General features: G+C 35.8%; 1 protein-coding gene across 2 annotated transcripts in view; it reads left to right on the top strand.

Annotated features, from left to right (window-relative positions):
• Positions 1 to 18,195, top strand: part of Zfp91 (ZFP91 zinc finger protein, atypical E3 ubiquitin ligase) — a 45,183-nt gene that overhangs the window by 19,083 nt on the left and 7,905 nt on the right. Inside the window, exons 3-8 of one of the 2 annotated variants that reach the window (XM_047516954.1) lie at positions 14,449 to 14,661; positions 14,895 to 14,931; positions 15,501 to 15,602; positions 16,236 to 16,370; positions 17,110 to 17,160; positions 17,594 to 17,672. In XM_047516954.1, coding sequence (XP_047372910.1) covers positions 14,449 to 14,661; positions 14,895 to 14,931; positions 15,501 to 15,602; positions 16,236 to 16,370; positions 17,110 to 17,160; positions 17,594 to 17,672 — 617 coding nt within the window. Of the gene's footprint in view, positions 1 to 14,448; positions 14,662 to 14,894; positions 14,932 to 15,497; positions 15,603 to 16,235; positions 16,371 to 17,109; positions 17,161 to 17,593; positions 17,673 to 18,195 lie in introns of both variants that reach the window. The other variant, XM_047516953.1, reaches the window with a different exon arrangement.

Below are 18,195 nucleotides of genomic sequence, written 5' to 3'. Positions count from 1 at the left end.
TTCTGTCATTTTAGTGTTGTTTAAGGAGGAAGCAGAAACAAGAAAAACTGTGTATTCAGTTTGTTCTGTTTAAGTGGAAGTCCCCTAAATGCCCCTTAAAACCTTGATTAATTCTGATATTCATTTTATTCATCATCAAACCTATATGAATAGTATTCATTCTCATTAAATCTATTTTTGTTCTTTGGTTTTTTTTATATCTTGAAATTTGGAGAGTGAAGTAGTGTATGAATTGGATATGATTTTAGAGATCATTTCCTATAAACTTTCATTTTATACATGAAGACATTGAGAAAAAAGAAAAAGATTTGGTGTGTCAGTTAAATTTTGCTACAAAACAAACATCCTAAATTTAGTGTCATAAAACACTATTTCTTGTGACTTTTTGTGATGGCTGGATGGTTTTCTTTTCTGGGCTAATAGGGCACTTGTATATTCAGCAGCTAAATAGGCTTCCTACATGTATAGCAGTTGTTGCTAGTTGTGAGTTCTCTGCCAACATGGCCTCATCTTTTAGTAGGCTAGACTAGCTTCCTTATAACATGCCGTTCTTGGGGTACCTTTATGAAAGGGCAAGCACCACTGTAAAAATGACTTCATCCTCTGCGTATGTCACCTTGAATTTTACATTTCATCACTAAAATTCTCTAACTTCACATGCAGTTCTGCATGAAATTTTATTATCACTAAAAGTCCCATGCTTTGCCATGAAACCGATGAGAAAGTTGATTAGTAAACATGGCATTAGAAAAGACATCAGTGATCTTGGGAAAATTTAACTTTGCAGTGTCTCATTTTGCTTTTCTGTAATGAGAAAAGAAGTAATAAGTACCTCAAGAGGTGTTTTGAGAATTTAGTATGTGGTAAGACTACTGTTGTGATGATCACATGGTAATATTAAGGACTGTTTATGGTTAACTAACAACTAGTCCAAGTGCTAGATCCATTTTTAAGTGACTTTGCTTATGTACTGTATTTTCATTATGTATTGATTCACAGTTTTAATTATTAAAACGTAGTCCTTGTACAGTGCTTGAGGAGTACTGTTAGCCATCATTATCCTTATCCAGTGCTCCTCAACTTACTGGTCATTCCTAGACCTTTCTGGTATCACCTATTTCTCATGTCTCTAATTCTTACCGTCACCAATATTACTGAACTTTCCAGAGCTATTATTTGTGGCCTCTTCTACTGCAGTAGGCTTTTAACTGTTTTCAGGGTATCTATTCTCTTCATTGTCTAGTCTTTAGTCAGACTAAACATTAAAAATTTAAATCTGATCATGCCACCTCCTAACTTCCTTAAACTCTTTCCACGCTATTAGCATAAAATGCAAAAACCTTCTTAATTAGACTTTTTCTGAACAACATTATAACTAATGACAGTTTGTACCATGTTTTCCCTGCTCCAAACATTCAGGTCTTACTTTGATTTCTCAATCAGTGTGTTGTATGCACTCTTTTTCCTTTGTGCTTCTATCATCCAGCTAAGTACTTCTTTATCCTTTATCTCTTAGAGTGCCCAGATGTCTTTTTAGACTTAAGTGTTGAGCTAATTGTTAGCTAAGGAGACCTTTAAGTTAATAAACACTGGTTTTAAGAGCTGTGGGTTCAGAGAAAGCATCTTTTCACTTTCTCAGATGTAAGCAGTTTTTGAATGTTTTTAAGAGACAAAACTAAATTCACCTTAATGCCTGTACTTTGAAAGTCAGCATTACTTTGTGATTTTAGGGTGGGCTCTAAATTCTTAATATCACCTAGAAATTTTGTGAAAGTTCAATAATATGTTACCCTTTACTTCCTTTTCTCTCAGTGTTCCAGGGTCTGATGTCTGCCTCAAATAGTAAACAATGAGAGAGGATTAGAATAAGAAAGAAAAATCTAATTTATGTATTAACATACATGCATATGTATAAACACTGTTGTTGATTTATGAATGAGTCAATCAGGTTGGAATGTAAAAATTATTTTCTGTAATTTAGATCTGCCAGCTTTTTTATTGTTAATCACACATAAAAAATTTCTCCAATTCTCAGTTTTGAAACAACAAATTACTACTTGCAGTTTTAGATTTAAAATTTTAAATTTATATTTAATTTTAAAATTATTCTGATGGAATAATTTTTATGGGTCTTTTAAGTCAGTATATTTTATAAATGGGTTCCTCTCTTGGCACTCATACCCAAGACTGGATGGAAATGAGCCAGATCTAACTTGAGCCCTTGCACTGATGTTCTCCCATTCTTTTATGTGCTAAGGTGTGGCATAGTAGAAAGAGAATAGACTTTGAACTGAGATTATACCTGGGTTCAAGTCCAAGTTTGACAATTTACTATGTGAGCTCAAGGAAGTCAGTTACTTGCTTTCCTCATCTGTAAAGATTAAGATTTTTAATAATTAGTTGACAGCTTATGGTAACAAATTTAGAGAAATTGAAAAAAATACTTCTGACTTTACCAAGTACCTATGGTTTGCTAGTTTCCCAAAAGACTCTTAAATATTTAAATAGAGATGAGAAGAACTTTAGTTTATTACCCAGTCTGTCACCCAACCACACCCTGTTCCACCCAACAATTAAATATTAGCTTTATTTAACTTTTGTAAGCTGCGGTTAAAAAAAAGATGGCAACCTGCAACTCAAAAGGACCAGATCATATTAAAATGGTCCTAATTTGAGGTATTTTGTCATAACCAGATAGCTAGCAACACTTAGAATTTGATGCATTAGCTTGTTTAAGTGTAACCTTTGGCTTAAAAACAGAATCTCTTGTATTTCACTTTTTACTACCTTGAAGAATAAAAAAATGTTCCAGTAGTATCAATGTCTCATTGTCTCAATTCATAGTATTACCTACTCTTACTTGGTCTTTTTTAAGAATGTAAATAGTATTCAATGTTACTACATATTGCTTATGGATTGACGGAACTGATGTCTTTCTTCACCTAAACTACTATGACTTTTTTCTCTTCTTTCTTACTATTTATATATCATGGAACCTCCTCAAGGTTAACTGCTTATTTTGAGAAACTACTAGAAATCATCTTTGAATAATAACCGATTTGTTCTTAGTTTTTGTCCTGTTTGGTCATGATTGTTTATGCTAATATATTGTCAAAGCTAACTCTGTGTATATGTATTTAGAAGGAAATCACTTAACAAAAACTTAAAAATTAATCATTTTAAAGCATGCAATTTAGTGACATTTAACACATTTATAGTGTACAACCATCTATCCTGTTCTAAGCATTTTTATTACCACCAAAGAAGACTGATAACCCTTTGAAAAGCAGTAGTTCCTCTTTTCTGTCTCTGTAGATTATATTTCATATAAATGATATCATAAAATATGTGACTTTTGGTTTTAATATTCATCCATATTGTAGCATGTATTAGTTAAAAAGTACATTGTAGCCAGCCATAGTGACACCTGTAATCCTCACTACTCTGAAGGCTGAGGCAGGAGGGTCCCAAGTTTGAGTCCAGGTCTGGGCAATCTATGAGACCCTGTCTCAAACTAAAATTAAAAATAGTGCTGGAGATGTAGCTCAGTGGTGCTTACCTATCATGTGCTAGACCCTGGGTTCAAGCACCAGTGCATAGAAACAAGAAACGAGCAAAAAAATAAGTTTGATTATATAGACATATCTCATTGATCCATTTATTGATTGATGGTCATTTGGTTTGTTTCCACATTTTGGTTATTATGAATTGTGCTGCTGCGTTCCATTTATATACATATATTTGTTTGAGTACCTCTTCAATTTCTGGCATGTGAGCCTAGGAATTGTTGAATCATATAATTCTGTTTTAAGTTTTTGAGGATTCTTTTCTTGCCTCATTTTACATACCCACTAGCATTGTTCAAGGGTTTCAGCTTTTCCACAAACGCTGCCCAAAACTTGTCTTCCTTTTTCTTATTCTTTTTTTTAATACCCATCCTAGTTGGTGTGAAGCAGCAGTCTCATCCATCATTTAGCTTTGTCTTTCACTATTCACTGATGTCTTTTTTTTTTTTTTTTTTCTTTTTTTTTTTTTGTGGACTGGGGATTGAACCCAGGGCCCTGTGCTTGCCAGGCAAGCATTCTACCAATTGAGCTATCTCCCCAGCCCCTCGATCATTTTGTGTGCTTTTTGGCCAACTGTGTATTGTTTAGAGAAATGTCTATTCAAGTCCTTTGTCCATGTTTTAATTGAATTGTGTTTTGTTTTGTTGTTAAATTAAAAGATTTCTTTGCATGTTCAGTCTTTTATCGGACATATGATTTGCATGTATTTTCTCCCATTCTGTAGGTTGTCTTCAGTTTTTTTGCATTAGCTCTTACATTTAGGTATTTGATTTTCAGTAAATTTTTATATATGGAGTAAAATCAGAGTCCAGCTTCATTCTTTGTAACAGGATATCTAGTCCCCCTAGCCCCCCACCAGTTGTTGAGACTAGTCTTTCCCCCATTGAATGATCTGGTAATCTTATTGCAGAGCTGTTAACGATACATCTATGAATTTATTTCTGGACTCTCAGTTCAGTTTATTGGTCAAACATATTATGTTTATCTAAATTTTGCCAGTACCAAACTGTATTGTTTCAGTAGCTTTGTGTAGTAGGTTTTGAAATTGGGAAGAACAGAGTCCTCTTTTTTCCCACGATATTTTGACTAGTTTTCATGTGAGTTTTAGGATCAGATTGTCAGTTTTTGCAAAAAATGAAGCTAGATTTCGTTAGGAATTGCATTTAGTGTTTAGATCTGTTTGGGGAGTACTGGCCTCCTAGCAATATTTCAGTTTTTTTATTCTTTCTGATTCTATTTTAAAAGGTATAATTTTCTTATATTGAAGACAGTATTGTATGTGTTGATCTTTTATTTTGCCACTTTGAATTTGTGTACTACCTTTACTTTTTGTGTTAGTGCAGATTCTTTAGAATTATCTGTATGTACAGTCATTTCATCTGCAAATAGATACACAGTTTGACCTCCTCCCTTCCAGTTAGAGTGTCTCTTTTACCCCCATGCCTAATGTTCTAGCTAGAATACAGTACAGCGTAAAATAGCTGTGAAGAACAGGGTAATCCTTGTCTTCTTTCTAATTTGGGGCACTTGAATCTCTTCACTGGGTATGATGTAAGCTCTGGGATTTTCATAAATGCCCTTTATTAGGTTGCAGAAGTTACATTTTATTCCTAGTTTATAGTATGTTCATATTATGAACATTGGATTTTATTAAATGCTTTTTCAGTTGAGGTGATGGGGGGATCTTCATTCTGTTAATGCATTATATTATTTTTGTTGTTGTTTGAACCATACTCAATCCTGGGATATGTGCCACTTGATCAGACTATTTGATCTTAATGTACTGCTACCTTTGGTAGGCAAGGGATATTGGTTTATAGATTTCAATGTGATTTCTTTGGCTATATATGGTCTGAGAGTAAGGCTGGCATAGGATGGATTGGGAAGTGTTCTATTTAACATTTCTGCAAAAAGTTTGGGAAAGACTGGACTTAATGCTTTAAGCATTTAGTTAGAATTCAGTGAAATTATATGGGCTTTTACACTGGAAGTTTTTTGTTTACTGATTAAGTATCTTTTTAAAAGTGTGTTCGGAATTTCTGTTCTTGAATTAGTTTTGACAGTTTTATACATGTCTAGGAAATTTGTTATTTTATCCTAGTTTTCTAATATGTTTGCATACAGGTAGCTCTGTTCATTGTGTTTTCTTATAATTTACTTTGCTCTTTTTTGCCCTAGTTCCCTAAGGCGTAATGTTAGCTTATTGATTAAGCATGTGCTTTTTTTGTTTTAATGTACATCTGTAAATTTACCCCTTAGCACTGCTTTCTCTGCAACCCATAGTTTTGGTTTTTTTTGTTTTTTTGTTTTTTTTATTTTTATTTTTTATTTTTTTACATTTACATAGGGTAATGATGTTTATTTTATTTTTCCCCTCCCGCCACCCCTCCCACCCCTCTTTTCCCTCTACACAGTTCTTCTTTCCTTCATTCTTGCCGCTCTCCTTAGCCTAACTCTAAACCTAACCCTAAACCTAATGCTAGCCCCTCCCAACCCCCATTATATGTCCTCATCCGCTTATCAGCGAGATCATTCGTCCTTTAGTTTTTTGAGATTGGCTTATCTCACTTACCATGATATTCTCCAATTTCGACCATTTGCCTACAAATGCCATAATTTTATCATTCTTCATTGTGGAGTAATAATCCATTGTATAAATAAGCCACAGTTTCTTTATCCATTCATCAACTGAAGCGCATCTAGGTTGGTTCCACAATCTGGCTATGGTGAATTGAGCAGCAATGAACATTGATGTGGCTGTATCTCTGTAGTATGCTGATTTTAAGTCCTTTGGGTATAGGCCAAGGAGTGGGATAGCTGGGTCAAATGGTGTTTCCATTCCAAGCTTTCTGAGGAATCTCCACACTGCTTTCCAGAGTGGCTGCACTAATTTGCAACCCCACCAGCAATGTATGAGTGTTCCTTTTTCACCACATCCTTGCCAACACCTATTGTTGCTTGTATTCTTGATAATCGCCATTCTAATTGGGGTGAGATGAAATCTTAGGGTAGTTTTGATTTGCATTTCCCTTATTACTAGGGATGTTGAACATTTTTTCATATATCTGTTGATTACTTGTACATCTTCTTCTGTGAAGTGTCTGTTCATTTCCTTAGCCCATTTGTTGATTGGATTATTTGTATTCTTGGTGTAGAGTTTTTTGAGTTCTTTATAGATTCTGGAGATTAGCGCTCTATCTGAGGTATGGTTGGCAAAGATATTCTCCCACTCTGTAGGCTCTCTCTTCACATTTCTGATAGTTTCCTTTGCTGAGAGAAAGCTTTTAAGTTTGAATCTATCCCAGTTGTTGATTCTTGCTTTTATTTCTTGTGCTATGGGAGTCCTGTTAAGGAAATCTGATCCTGAGCCAACAAGTTGAAGATTTGGACCTACTTTTTCTTCTATAAGATGCAGGGTCTCTGGTCTGATTCCAAGGTCCTTGATCCATTTTGAGTTGAGTTTTGTGTAGGGTGAGAGATAGGGGTTTAATTTCATTCTATTGCATATGGTTTTCCAGCTTTCCCAGCACCATTTGTTGAAGAGGCTATCTTTCCTCCATTGCATATTGTTGGAACCTTTGTCTAGTATGAGAAAATTGTATTTATTTGGGTTTGTGTCCATGTCCTCTATTCTGTACCATCGTTCTACCTGTCTATTTTGGTACCAATACCATGCCGTTTTTGTTACTATTGCTTTGTAGTAGAGTTGAAGATCTGGTATTGCAATACCCCCTGCTTCGCTCTTGCTACTGAGGATTGCTTTAGCTATTCTAGGTTTTTTATTCTTCCAGATGAATTTCATAATTGCTTGCTCTATTTCTGCAAGGTACATCATTGGGATTTTAATTGGAATTGCATTGAATCTGTATAGCACTTTAGGTAGTATAGCCATTTTGACGATATTAATTCTGCCTATCCAGGAACATGGGAGATCTTTCCATCTTCTAAAGTTTTCTTGAATTTCTTTCTTTAGTGTTCTGTAGTTCTCATTGTAGAGGTCTTTCACCTCTTTTGTGAGATTGATTCCCAAGTATTTTATTTTTTTCGATGCTATTGTGAATGGGGTAGTTTTCCTAATTTCTCTTTCTGAAGATTCATCACTTATGTATAAAAATGCATTGGATTTATGAGCATTGATCTTGTAACCTGCTACTTTACTGAATTCACTTATGAGTTCTAAAAGTTTTCTGGTGGAATTTCCAAGTTCCTCTAAATGTATAATCATACCATCAGTGAACAGGGATAGTTTGAGTTCTTCTTTTCCTATTCGTATCCCTTTAATTTCTTTGGTTTGTCTGATTGCTCTGGCTAGAGTCTCAAGGACGATGTTGAATAGAAGCGGTGAAAGAGGGCATCCCTGCCTTGTTCCAGTTTTTAGGGGGAACGCTTTCAGTTTTTCACCATTTAGAATGATATTAGCCTTGGGTTTTAGCGTAGATGGCCTTTACAATGTTAAGGAATGTTCCCACTATCCCTATTTTTTCTAGTGTTTTGAGCATGAAGGGATGCTGTATTTTATTGAATGCTTTTTCTGCATCTATCGAAATAATCATGTGATTCTTAACTTTAAGTCTGTTGATATGGTGAATGACATTTATTGATTTCCGAATGTTGAACCAACCTTGCATCCCTGGGATAAAACCCACTTGATCGTGGTGCACTATCTTTTTAATATATATTTGTATGCGATTTGCTAAAATTTTGTTGAGAATTTTTGCATCGATGTTCATTAAGGATATTGGTCTGAAATTTTCTTTCCTCGATGTGTCTCTGTCTGGTTTAGGTATCAGGGTGATATTGGCTTCATAGAATGAGTTTGGGAGGGTTCCCTCCTCTTCTATTTCATGGAATACTTTGAGGAGTATTGGAATGAGCTCTTCTTTAAAGGTTTTGTAGAACTCGGCTGAGAACCCATCTGGTCTTGGACTTTTCTTTGTTGGTAGGCTTTTGATGACCTCTTCTATTTCATTGCTTGAAATTGGTTTATTTAAGTTGTGTATGTCCTCCTCGTTCAGTTTAGGTAGTTCATATGTCTCTAGAAATTTGTTGATGTCTTCGAGGTTTTCTGTTTTGTTGGAGTATAGATTTTCGAAATAGCTTCTAATTATGTTTTGTATTTCACTCGTGTCTGTTGTGATGTTTCCTTGTTCATTCCGAATTTTAGTAATTTGAGTTTTCTCCCTCTTTCTCTTTGTTAGTGTGGCTAAGGGTTTATCAATTTTATTTATTTTTTCAAAGAACCAACTATTTATTTTCTTAATTTTTCCAATTGTTTCTTTTGTTTCGATTTCGTTGATTTCGGCTCTGATTTTAACTATTTCCTGTCTTCTACTACTTTTGGTATTGGTCTGCTCTTCTTTTTCTAGTGCTTTGAGCTGTAGTGTTAAGTCGTTTATTTGTTGATTTCTACTTCTTTTTTTGAATGCACCCCATGAAATAAATCTTCCTCTAAGTACTGCTTTCATAGTGTCCCAGAGATTTTGATATGATGTGTCTTTGTTCTCGTTTACTTCTAAGAATTTTTTTATTTCCCTCCTGATGTCTTCTGTTATCCATTCATCATATAATAGTGTATTATTTAGTCTCCAGGTATTGGAGAAGTTTCTGTTTTTTATTCTGTCATTTATTTCTAATTTCAATCCATTATGATCTGATAGAGTACAAGGTAGTATCTCTGTCTTCTTGTATTTGCTAACAGTAGCTTCTCTAAAATATGGTCTATTTTAGAGAAGGATCCATGTGCTGCTGAGAAGAAAGTGTATTCGTTCTTTGTTGGATGGTATATTCTATATATGTCCGTTAAGTCTAAATTGCTGATTGTGTTGTTGAGATCTATAGTTTCTTTATTCAATTTTTGTTTGGACGATCTATCCAGTGGTGAGAGAGGTGTGTTAAAATCGCCTAGTATGATTGTGTTGTGGTCTATTTGAATTCTGTAATTGAGAAGGATTTGTTTGACGTACGTGGATGAGCCAATGTTCGGGGCATAGATATTTATGATTGTTATGTCTTGCTGATTTATGCTTCCCTTAAGCAGCATGTAATGTCCTTCTTTATCCCTTCTGATTAGTTTTGGTTTGAAGTCCACATTATCTGAGATGAGGATGCATACTCCAGCTTTTTTGCTGTGTCCGTGTGCATGGTATGTTTTTCCCCATCCTTTCACCTTTAGTCTATGGGTGTCTCTTTCTATGAGGTGAGTCTCTTGCAGGCAGCATATTGTTGGATTTTTCTTTTTAATCCAATCTGCCAGTCTGTGTCTTTTGATTGATGTATTCAGGCCATTAACATTCAGGGTTATTATTGTGATATGATTTGTATTCCCAGTCAATTGACTCATATTTGTTTTTGACATGATTTGGTTTCTCCTTTATTTGGCTATTCCTTTAGGCTAGCGCCTCCTGTTGCTGATTTGCATCATTGTTTTTCATCTCTTCCTCATGGAATATTTTGCTGAGAATGTTCTGTAATGCTGGCTTTCTTTTTGTAAATTCCTTTAGCTTTTGTTTATCATGGAAGGATCTTATTTCATCGTCAAATTTGAAGGTAAGTTTTGCTGGGTATAAGATTCTTGGTTGGCATCCGTTTTCTTTCAGGGCTTGGTATATGTTGTTCCAGGCCCTTCTAGCTTTTAGGGTCTGGATTGAAAAATCTGCTGATATTCTTATTGGTTTCCCTCTGAATGTAATTTGATTCTTTTCTCTCGCGGCCTTTAAAATTCTGTCTTTATTTTGTATGTTAGGTATTTTCATAATAATGTGCCTTGGTGTGGGTCTGTTGTAATTTTGTATGTTTGGAGTTCTATAAGCCTCTTGTACTTGGTTTTCCATTTCATTCTTCAGATTTGGGAAATTTTCTGATATTATTTCATTGAATAGATTGTTCATTCCTTTGGTTTGTTTCTCTAAGCCTTCCTCAATCCCAATAATTCTCAAATTTGGCCTTTTCATGATATTCCATAATTCTTGTAGATTCTGTTCATGATTTCTTACCATCTTCTCTGATTGTTCAACTTTGCTTTCAAGGTTAAATATTTTGTCTTCAATGTCTGAGGTTCTGTCTTCCAGGTGTTCTATCCTATTGGTTATGCTTTCTATGGAGTTTTTAACTTGGTTTATTGTTTCCTTCATTTCAAGTATTTCAGTTTGTTTTTTTATTCAGTATCTCTAACTCTTTATTGAAATGATCTCTTGCTTCCCATATTTGGTCTTTTAACTGTTGATTGGTGCAATCATTTAATGCCTGCATTTGCTCTTTCATCTCTTCCTTCAATGCCTGCATTTGTTCTTTTATCTCCTCATTTGCTTCTCTGATTGTTTTAATTATGTACATTCCGAACTCCCTTTCTGACATTTCTTCTGCTGTGCTATCATTGGGTTTTATTGATGTAATATCTAGGTTTGTTTGGGACATTTTCTTCCCTTATTTTCTCATATTGATCAGATGTCAGTGGGAATCTGAGATTGCAGATTTCCTCTATTGGCTTGTAGTGTCCCGGTAGATTTCCAGTGTATCACCTCCCAGCCTTCAGTAGCCTGATGTCTTGGAGGAATCTGATAAAGCAGCTCATCCGAAGAAAACTGCCCCTAGCCCCCTACTGGTTCCACGGTTTGGAACTGGCTCTGTGCGGAAATGCTCTCACTGTGGGCCTGCGCCGTGCAGCTGGCCGTGTGGGAGGAGCCCACTACCGGAGTGTGGAAGGCTACCTTGGGAAGACTCTAGCTGCCCTGCCCGGCTCCAATAAGCCACCTCTATCTGGGCCTGCCACCCGGGCCGAGCTTTACCCAGTGGGCAGACTCACCTGTGGCTGTATTTCAGTCTGAGTCTCTCAATGCCTCCCCTTCTTAACTCCTGGGTTCCGGAGCGACTAGGGGTGCAGTCTCCCTCTAGGCCGCCATCTTGGATTGCCCCGTGAAGAGAGCCTGCAGCCGGAGTGGGCAGAGCCGCCTGAAGAGGTCTCTGGCTGCCCTGCCCTAATCCCAGAGGCTGTTTGCGGATCGCGGCTCTCCGCTGGTTCGTTGCCGGAGTACGCTGCGCTGCAGTGGCTCCGGGACTCGGAGCTTGTTCTGGTCAGAAAGGCTCTCACTAGCAGGCCAGTTCCGTTCCAAGAACCTGGAGAAGCTGGCTGTGTGGGCGGGGCCCACCGCCGGAGTGCGCAGGGCTGCCTGTGAATGACTCTAGCTGCCCTGCCCGGCTCCGATAAGCCACCTCTATCTGGGCCTGCCACCCGGGCGAGCTTTACCCAGTGGGCAGACTCACCCGTGGCTCTATTTCAGTCTGAGTCTCTCAATGCCTCCCCTTCTTAACTCCAGGGTTCTGGAGCGACTGGGGGTGCAGTCTCCCTCTAGGCCGCCATCTTGGATCGCCCCGTGAAGAGAGCCTCTGCAACCCTTAGTTGTGATGTGTTTTGTGTTCATTCTCATTCATCTGTATTTTGCAATTTTCCTTGTGATTTTATTTCATTGATCCATTGATCGTTTAAGCTTGTGTTTAATTTCTTCTTATTTATTTATTTTAATATATGATGTTGCCTAAGTCCTGTAATTCATTATAGCACTCTGGTTTGTTATTGTTGTTGTTTCATCTAGTCTACTACTTAAAATGGAGTATTGAGGTCTTCACCTACTTCATACTTCAGTACATAAACACCTGGACTTGGAATTGGCTTACACCTCAGGAAACCCATTGCAAGTTGAAAATAATGTAATTTAAAAATGTATTTAATACTGTCCAACATACCAAACATCATATGTAGCAACCTAGAAAACTCTATAGAATAGTGGTTATTTGCCCTCCCAAAGCTTACTGCTGCTTGGGCTTACCGTTGCTTCCCATCATTGAAAGAAAATATTGTACTGTTAGCCCAGGAAAGATCAAAATTTAAAACTGAATGTCTTATCACTCTTGTACCATAATAAAGTAAAAAAAATTGGAAATTGTACCATCTTAATTTGAGAACTCTTTGTATCATGTTTTTCCCTTTGTTCTTATCTTCTTGAATTACTAAACCTCTTATCAATACATAGTATCTTTGTGTCTTATAGCAGTTTTTAAATTAAAGTTTATTTTGTCTAATAGTAGTAGAACACATTTATGGATTAAATTACCTCCCCCTAAAGTACTAGTTCAGGTAATTGTCAATGTCAGATTATTCGGAAATGGGATCTTTGTGGCAATTTGTTAAGGCAGCAGTAGGGATATTAACATACTGCAAATATGGTGTAACAAAATACCCAAAAATATAATGTAGCATAGAAATTAGGTAATGTATAGCGACTGGTAGTGTTCTGAGGTGTTTGATTGCCTTGAAGAGATAGTTGACAAAAATAGGAGCATTGCAGGCAATCTAGCCTTAGAAGGAAATGATGAACATGTTGGGCTGTGGAGAAGAGGTGATCTTTGTTATAAAGTTGCAGAGAACTTGGCTGAATTGTGTTCTTTCATTGATGCAAGTAGAACTTGTAAGGAATGAGCTTGGGTGTTTACCTTGAGTTTTCCAAGTTTGATGCAACCTGATTTCTTGCTGCTTATACTAAAATATGAAAAGGGAAGTTAGAGGAATGAATTGTTTAGGAAAAAGGGAACCAGCACCAAAAAAAAAAAAACAACCATTTGATACTTTGGGTTTTAGTCTATCCATGTAGATTATTTATGAATCCAACCTGCCATTTCAGCAGTTCCCAGAATAAGAGATGTAATCAAGAACACATCTGTGGAGAACCCTCTGGTTTGATGTCTGGAACCCCATGAATTACGCATGATAGACTGAAAAGAATTTTGAGAATTTTGTACTAGAGAAACAGAATAGACTGAAAGGGACAAAACCAGGGTGAAATGAAGTTGCCTCAGTGGGCCAGGGTACGAAGTACTAATGTACAAAGGATGATTCTTAGACCTCAAAATCAAATGGAATTTGCCTTGCTAATATTCATACTAATATCTATGTATTAGAGTGTTTTCACAACCTTACTAGGACATTGTGTTGTCAGGCGTTTTGATCATAATGAACATGATGTTTGAAAAATGGGTATCGCCTTATCATTTTCATTTGTGTTTTGTTTTTTTTTTCATTTGTGTCTTCTTATTGAGAGTGGATTGAGTTTTCTTGAGGTGCCATTTTTCTATTGGGCTATTAGATTTTGCTTCTAGTTGACATGTATCATCCTGTGACCTCAATATGTATTGCCTTTATCTAGGTGTAGGCACTCCCAAATATGAAAACCAATTTCTAATGTTAACTTTTTATTTGTTGTTCAGGAGAGTATCACTTCATTTACCCTTAAAATGTGATGAAATGTAGACAAACAATAACATTGTGTGTGCCTGTGTGCAGTATCTCACAAGACATCTGAAATAAAACAACACTGGAGCTGGACTTTGCTATGGTATTGCTCTATACATCAATTCAGATTCATGGTGCAATTTTAAGTAAAACTCTTGATTAGAGTCAAGAAAAGGAAAGGTGTTGCTTTTATGAAATTCCTTACAACATTGTTTGGTTATTAAAACATCTAGAACTATGGTTCTTTCTTTTTGGTGTCTCTAATTCTGTTTCTCTTTCTGGGACCACTATCTTAATTTCTCTTAACTTAGAACGAATCGTTAGAATTCCATGAATCAAATTACTTCGGAGTATTTTACTTACATCTTAACATATAAAATTGCTACTTTGCAACATGGTAATGGCTTTGAGGATAGGTATTATCTAGTGTCCTCATCTTGTTTCTGATATTTCAGTGATACCCTGGGTATTTTGGTTTTTTCCTTTAGAAAACATTTTATTTATCCTCATTTTAATTACTGTGTTTACAATTAGTAGATACATAGGGATGGTTGTTGGTTAACTGTAAACTTAAAAAGAATGGCTCATCTTTGGTTCTAGATCCCAAGGAAGAGAAAGAGGAGGAAGACGAGTCTGCCCTTCCTCAGGAAGTTTCCATTGCTGCATCTAGACCTAGCCGGGGCTGGCGCAGTAGTAGCCGGACATCTATCTCTCGCCTTCGAGATACAGAAAACACACGAAGCTCTCGCTCCAAGACTGGGTCATTGCAGCTCATCTGCAAGTCAGAACCAATTACAGATCAGCTTGATTATGGTACAGTGCAAATAGTATAGATACTTAATACCCAAGTTTTTATTAAAATTTTAAATGTAATGTTGAACATTTATCTAAAAATCATAACTTTTAAGGACAGGTATAAGGAGGGTTTCTTCTAGATAATCAGCAGATAGTCTAATTACCTTATGCAGTAATTTGACTTGAATCATTTGTCTGCATAGAGAAAATATTTTATTAATATACTAAGTTTTATTTTTCAATTTTTCTAGAAGTTGCAGAAGAACATCAGTCTCCTGGTGGAATTAGGTAAAAAAATATATATATACATTTCTTATTTAAACCTGTGGATACATAGAGCACAGTTAATGATGTGGAACTTTTTTTCCTTGAAAGGATATTGAGCTGTAAGAAATTAACTTGTTTTGATATCATGTTTAGATTTCATGTTGATCTTAATTAGAGCTTAAACCTTGTAATTTTTAGTTGTGCAGTTCAGAACCAGTGTCTTACGTTCCTTCTTTGGTTAGGCTTAATCCATGCTAGACCCTAATGTGAAATGTGGGTGTTTTGACCACTCTTTCGAAAATATACTAGTACATAAAGTCAGTTTTTAAAAAAAGTCTTAGTGCCATTGAACAATTATCACCCTATCTTTATTTAATAAAGTGATAGTATATCTAGGATTTGTATGGTTTGAGTTCTAATTATTTAGGATATAGTGCTAGATTACAGTCCAACTAAATTTTAAGGAACAAAATTTTAGATAACTAACTTAGTGTGAATTTTTGTTTACCTCTAAAATAAATTACCAAATACAGTCTAGTTAGCCATAATCATTATAACCGTAATTATTTCTGTTTGCTTATTTTTAGTAGTGATGAGGAAGAGGAGGAGGAAGAAGAGATGCTAATCAGTGAAGAGGAAATACCATTCAAAGATGACCCAAGAGATGAGACCTACAAACCTCACTTAGAAAGGCATGTCTCACATTTTATTCTAGATATGTCAGTGAAAAACAGGAGGGTCAGGAGGGGGATATAGTGCAGTGGTAGAGTTCTTGCCTTGTAAGTGTGAAGCCCTAGGTTCAATTGAATGAATGAGAAAACACTGTTACAATCTTTTGTTTTGTCTTGTCACCTAACTAAAATTGGTTATGAACTTGTTTTGTAAGTCTATCATGCTTTTTTTTTTTCATTCATACAGTTCTGGCTTGCATTTACAGAATTCTAATTTGATCATATCCAAATTATTAGTTGTGTGTATGTATGTTTTATCTTACCAAAGATATGATGGTTTGCATGGATACTTGGATTCTTTTTTTTGTTTTGTTTGTTTTTGTTTTATTTTGTTTTGTTTTGTTTTTTGTTTTATCTGTCTATACAACTAAAAGGAGATTAGATTTTAGGCTTCTTTAGCCTAGGGATTTATCCCAGGGCTTCAAACATGTACATCATTACTGTGCATGTGAGGAACCATTGGATTTCATAGGAAATCACAGTTATTAGCTGAGGTCCTTAAATCAACAGTGATTCTAAACCTTAACCTATTGTGATAGTCTTTGAAAAGGTCTTTTGCAAAATACCAGTGTTGAAATGCATTTGTATTTTCAGGGAAACCCCAAAGCCACGGAGAAAATCAGGGAAGGTGAAAGAAGAGAAAGAAAAGAAAGAAATTAAAGTGGAAGTAGAAGTAGAGGTGAAAGAAGAAGAGAATGAAATTAGGGAAGATGAGGAACCTCCTAGGAAGTGAGTTGGTAATTTTTATTAAAAATGGAGATTTTTAAGCCACTGGTGGAATAAAGCATGGGCACATGAGGGATGTTGACATGTACATACCTCAAAATATATATATTTTTTAATTTAAGAATATCTGGCCTCAGGTGATAGTTTTCATTGGAGAGACCCCTCACAAAAACTTGAAAAATCTTCACTTAAATTCAAAGCAATAATTTAAGTATAAATAAGAAACTGAGACACTGACTTTATTAATGCAGAGGGAGTAGAAACGGAAAAAAACAGGAAAAATGTGGATCCTCAGAAGTAGAGCAAATAAGCCAAATGTAATAAGCATGATGGTATGAAAACTTCCTTTGTAGCCCCCACTTTTTTTTTCTATTGCAAGGAGAATATAGTTTCCATTTTTAGGACTTTAACATAATAGACTTTTTAAATCTATTTTTCAATTTGATTAAGTGATAAAATTTTATTCTAACATATCATAACATTAAGATTCATCCATATCTTCTATAGTAATGCATCGTTTATGGAAGGTATATATCTGTGATAAAGATTGATTTGAAAATGAAATCACTTCAGAGTAAAATTTTGCTTGATTCATCAGATAATCTTTGATTTTAAGTATTCTGGCTTATCCTTTGTATTGGCCACGTGCTCTTTGGCCTCAGGTCATAGACTGAGGCATATGCCTTCAGCCTCTGAACTTCAATCTAGAATATGCAGTCAGTTACTCTTTCTTTAATTATAGGAGAGGAAGAAGGCGAAAAGACGACAAAAGTCCACGTTTACCCAAAAGAAGGTGAGGAATTTCTACACCTGTTCCTGTGCATCTTGTTTCTGGTGCTAGGCACTTTACTAATCACATACTTAGCTCTCATAATAATCCTGCAGGGATGAGTTGCTTAAAATTTTCACTAAAGTAGTTTGATTAACATCCATGACGTAGATACCGTGGGGTTTTGTTGTTGTTCTTGTTGTTGTTTTTTCATTATGAAGTGTTGAAGTTTCTAAAATTCTTAGTACTTCCTCTACATTTTGCGGGGGTTGCTAGTTTATTTGTGCTGTTTTTAAAATTTCAAACATTTGGCAATTTTTGGTTACTCTGAACATGAATTCTTTGCAAGTTATATATTAATAAAGAGATTGTGATCCTTCATTCTGTAAAATAGCTATTTCTTATAGTACATTATGACTCTTCTATGGTTTATCTTTCTCTTGTACTGTGATAATAGGAAAAAACCTCCAATCCAGTATGTCCGTTGTGAGATGGAAGGATGTGGAACTGTTCTTGCTCACCCTCGCTATTTGCAGGTCAGTGAAGTTGTTATAAAAGACAGCCTTTTGGGTAATGTTGTATTACTTGTCTTCATACCTCATAAAATTTTGTGGAATGTAGACTTTATCATTGACATATAATGCGGAAAGTTTTTCCATAAGTATAAAATTATTTAATTATTCTTAGTTCATTAGTACTGCTTTAGTGGAATACCCTGAGACTGGGTCATTTATAATGAACAAAAACTGTTGGCTCACAGTTCTAGAGGCTGAGAAGTCTTAAGAGTATGGCCTTTTTGCATCATTCCGTAGCAAAAGATAGAAAGGCAAACATTCCTTTTTTCACATTTACAACTTGAATCCATTTATGAAGGCAGAGCCCTTGAACACTTCCCATTGGGCCCTGCCTCCCAACGTTGATACATTGATGATTACGTTCCCGACACATCAGTTGGCCTCATGCAGGTGATAGTTTCATTGAAGAGACCCCTCTCAAAATCTTGAAAAGGGGCCTGGGGTTGTAGCTCAGAGGTAGAATGCTTGCCTAGCACATGGGAGG

The sequence above is a fragment of the Sciurus carolinensis genome, chromosome 11 (genome assembly GCF_902686445.1).
Source record: "Sciurus carolinensis chromosome 11, mSciCar1.2, whole genome shotgun sequence".
Taxonomy (NCBI): Eukaryota; Metazoa; Chordata; class Mammalia; order Rodentia; family Sciuridae; genus Sciurus; species Sciurus carolinensis.
This window is presented reverse-complemented; position numbering and strand designations above follow the sequence as displayed.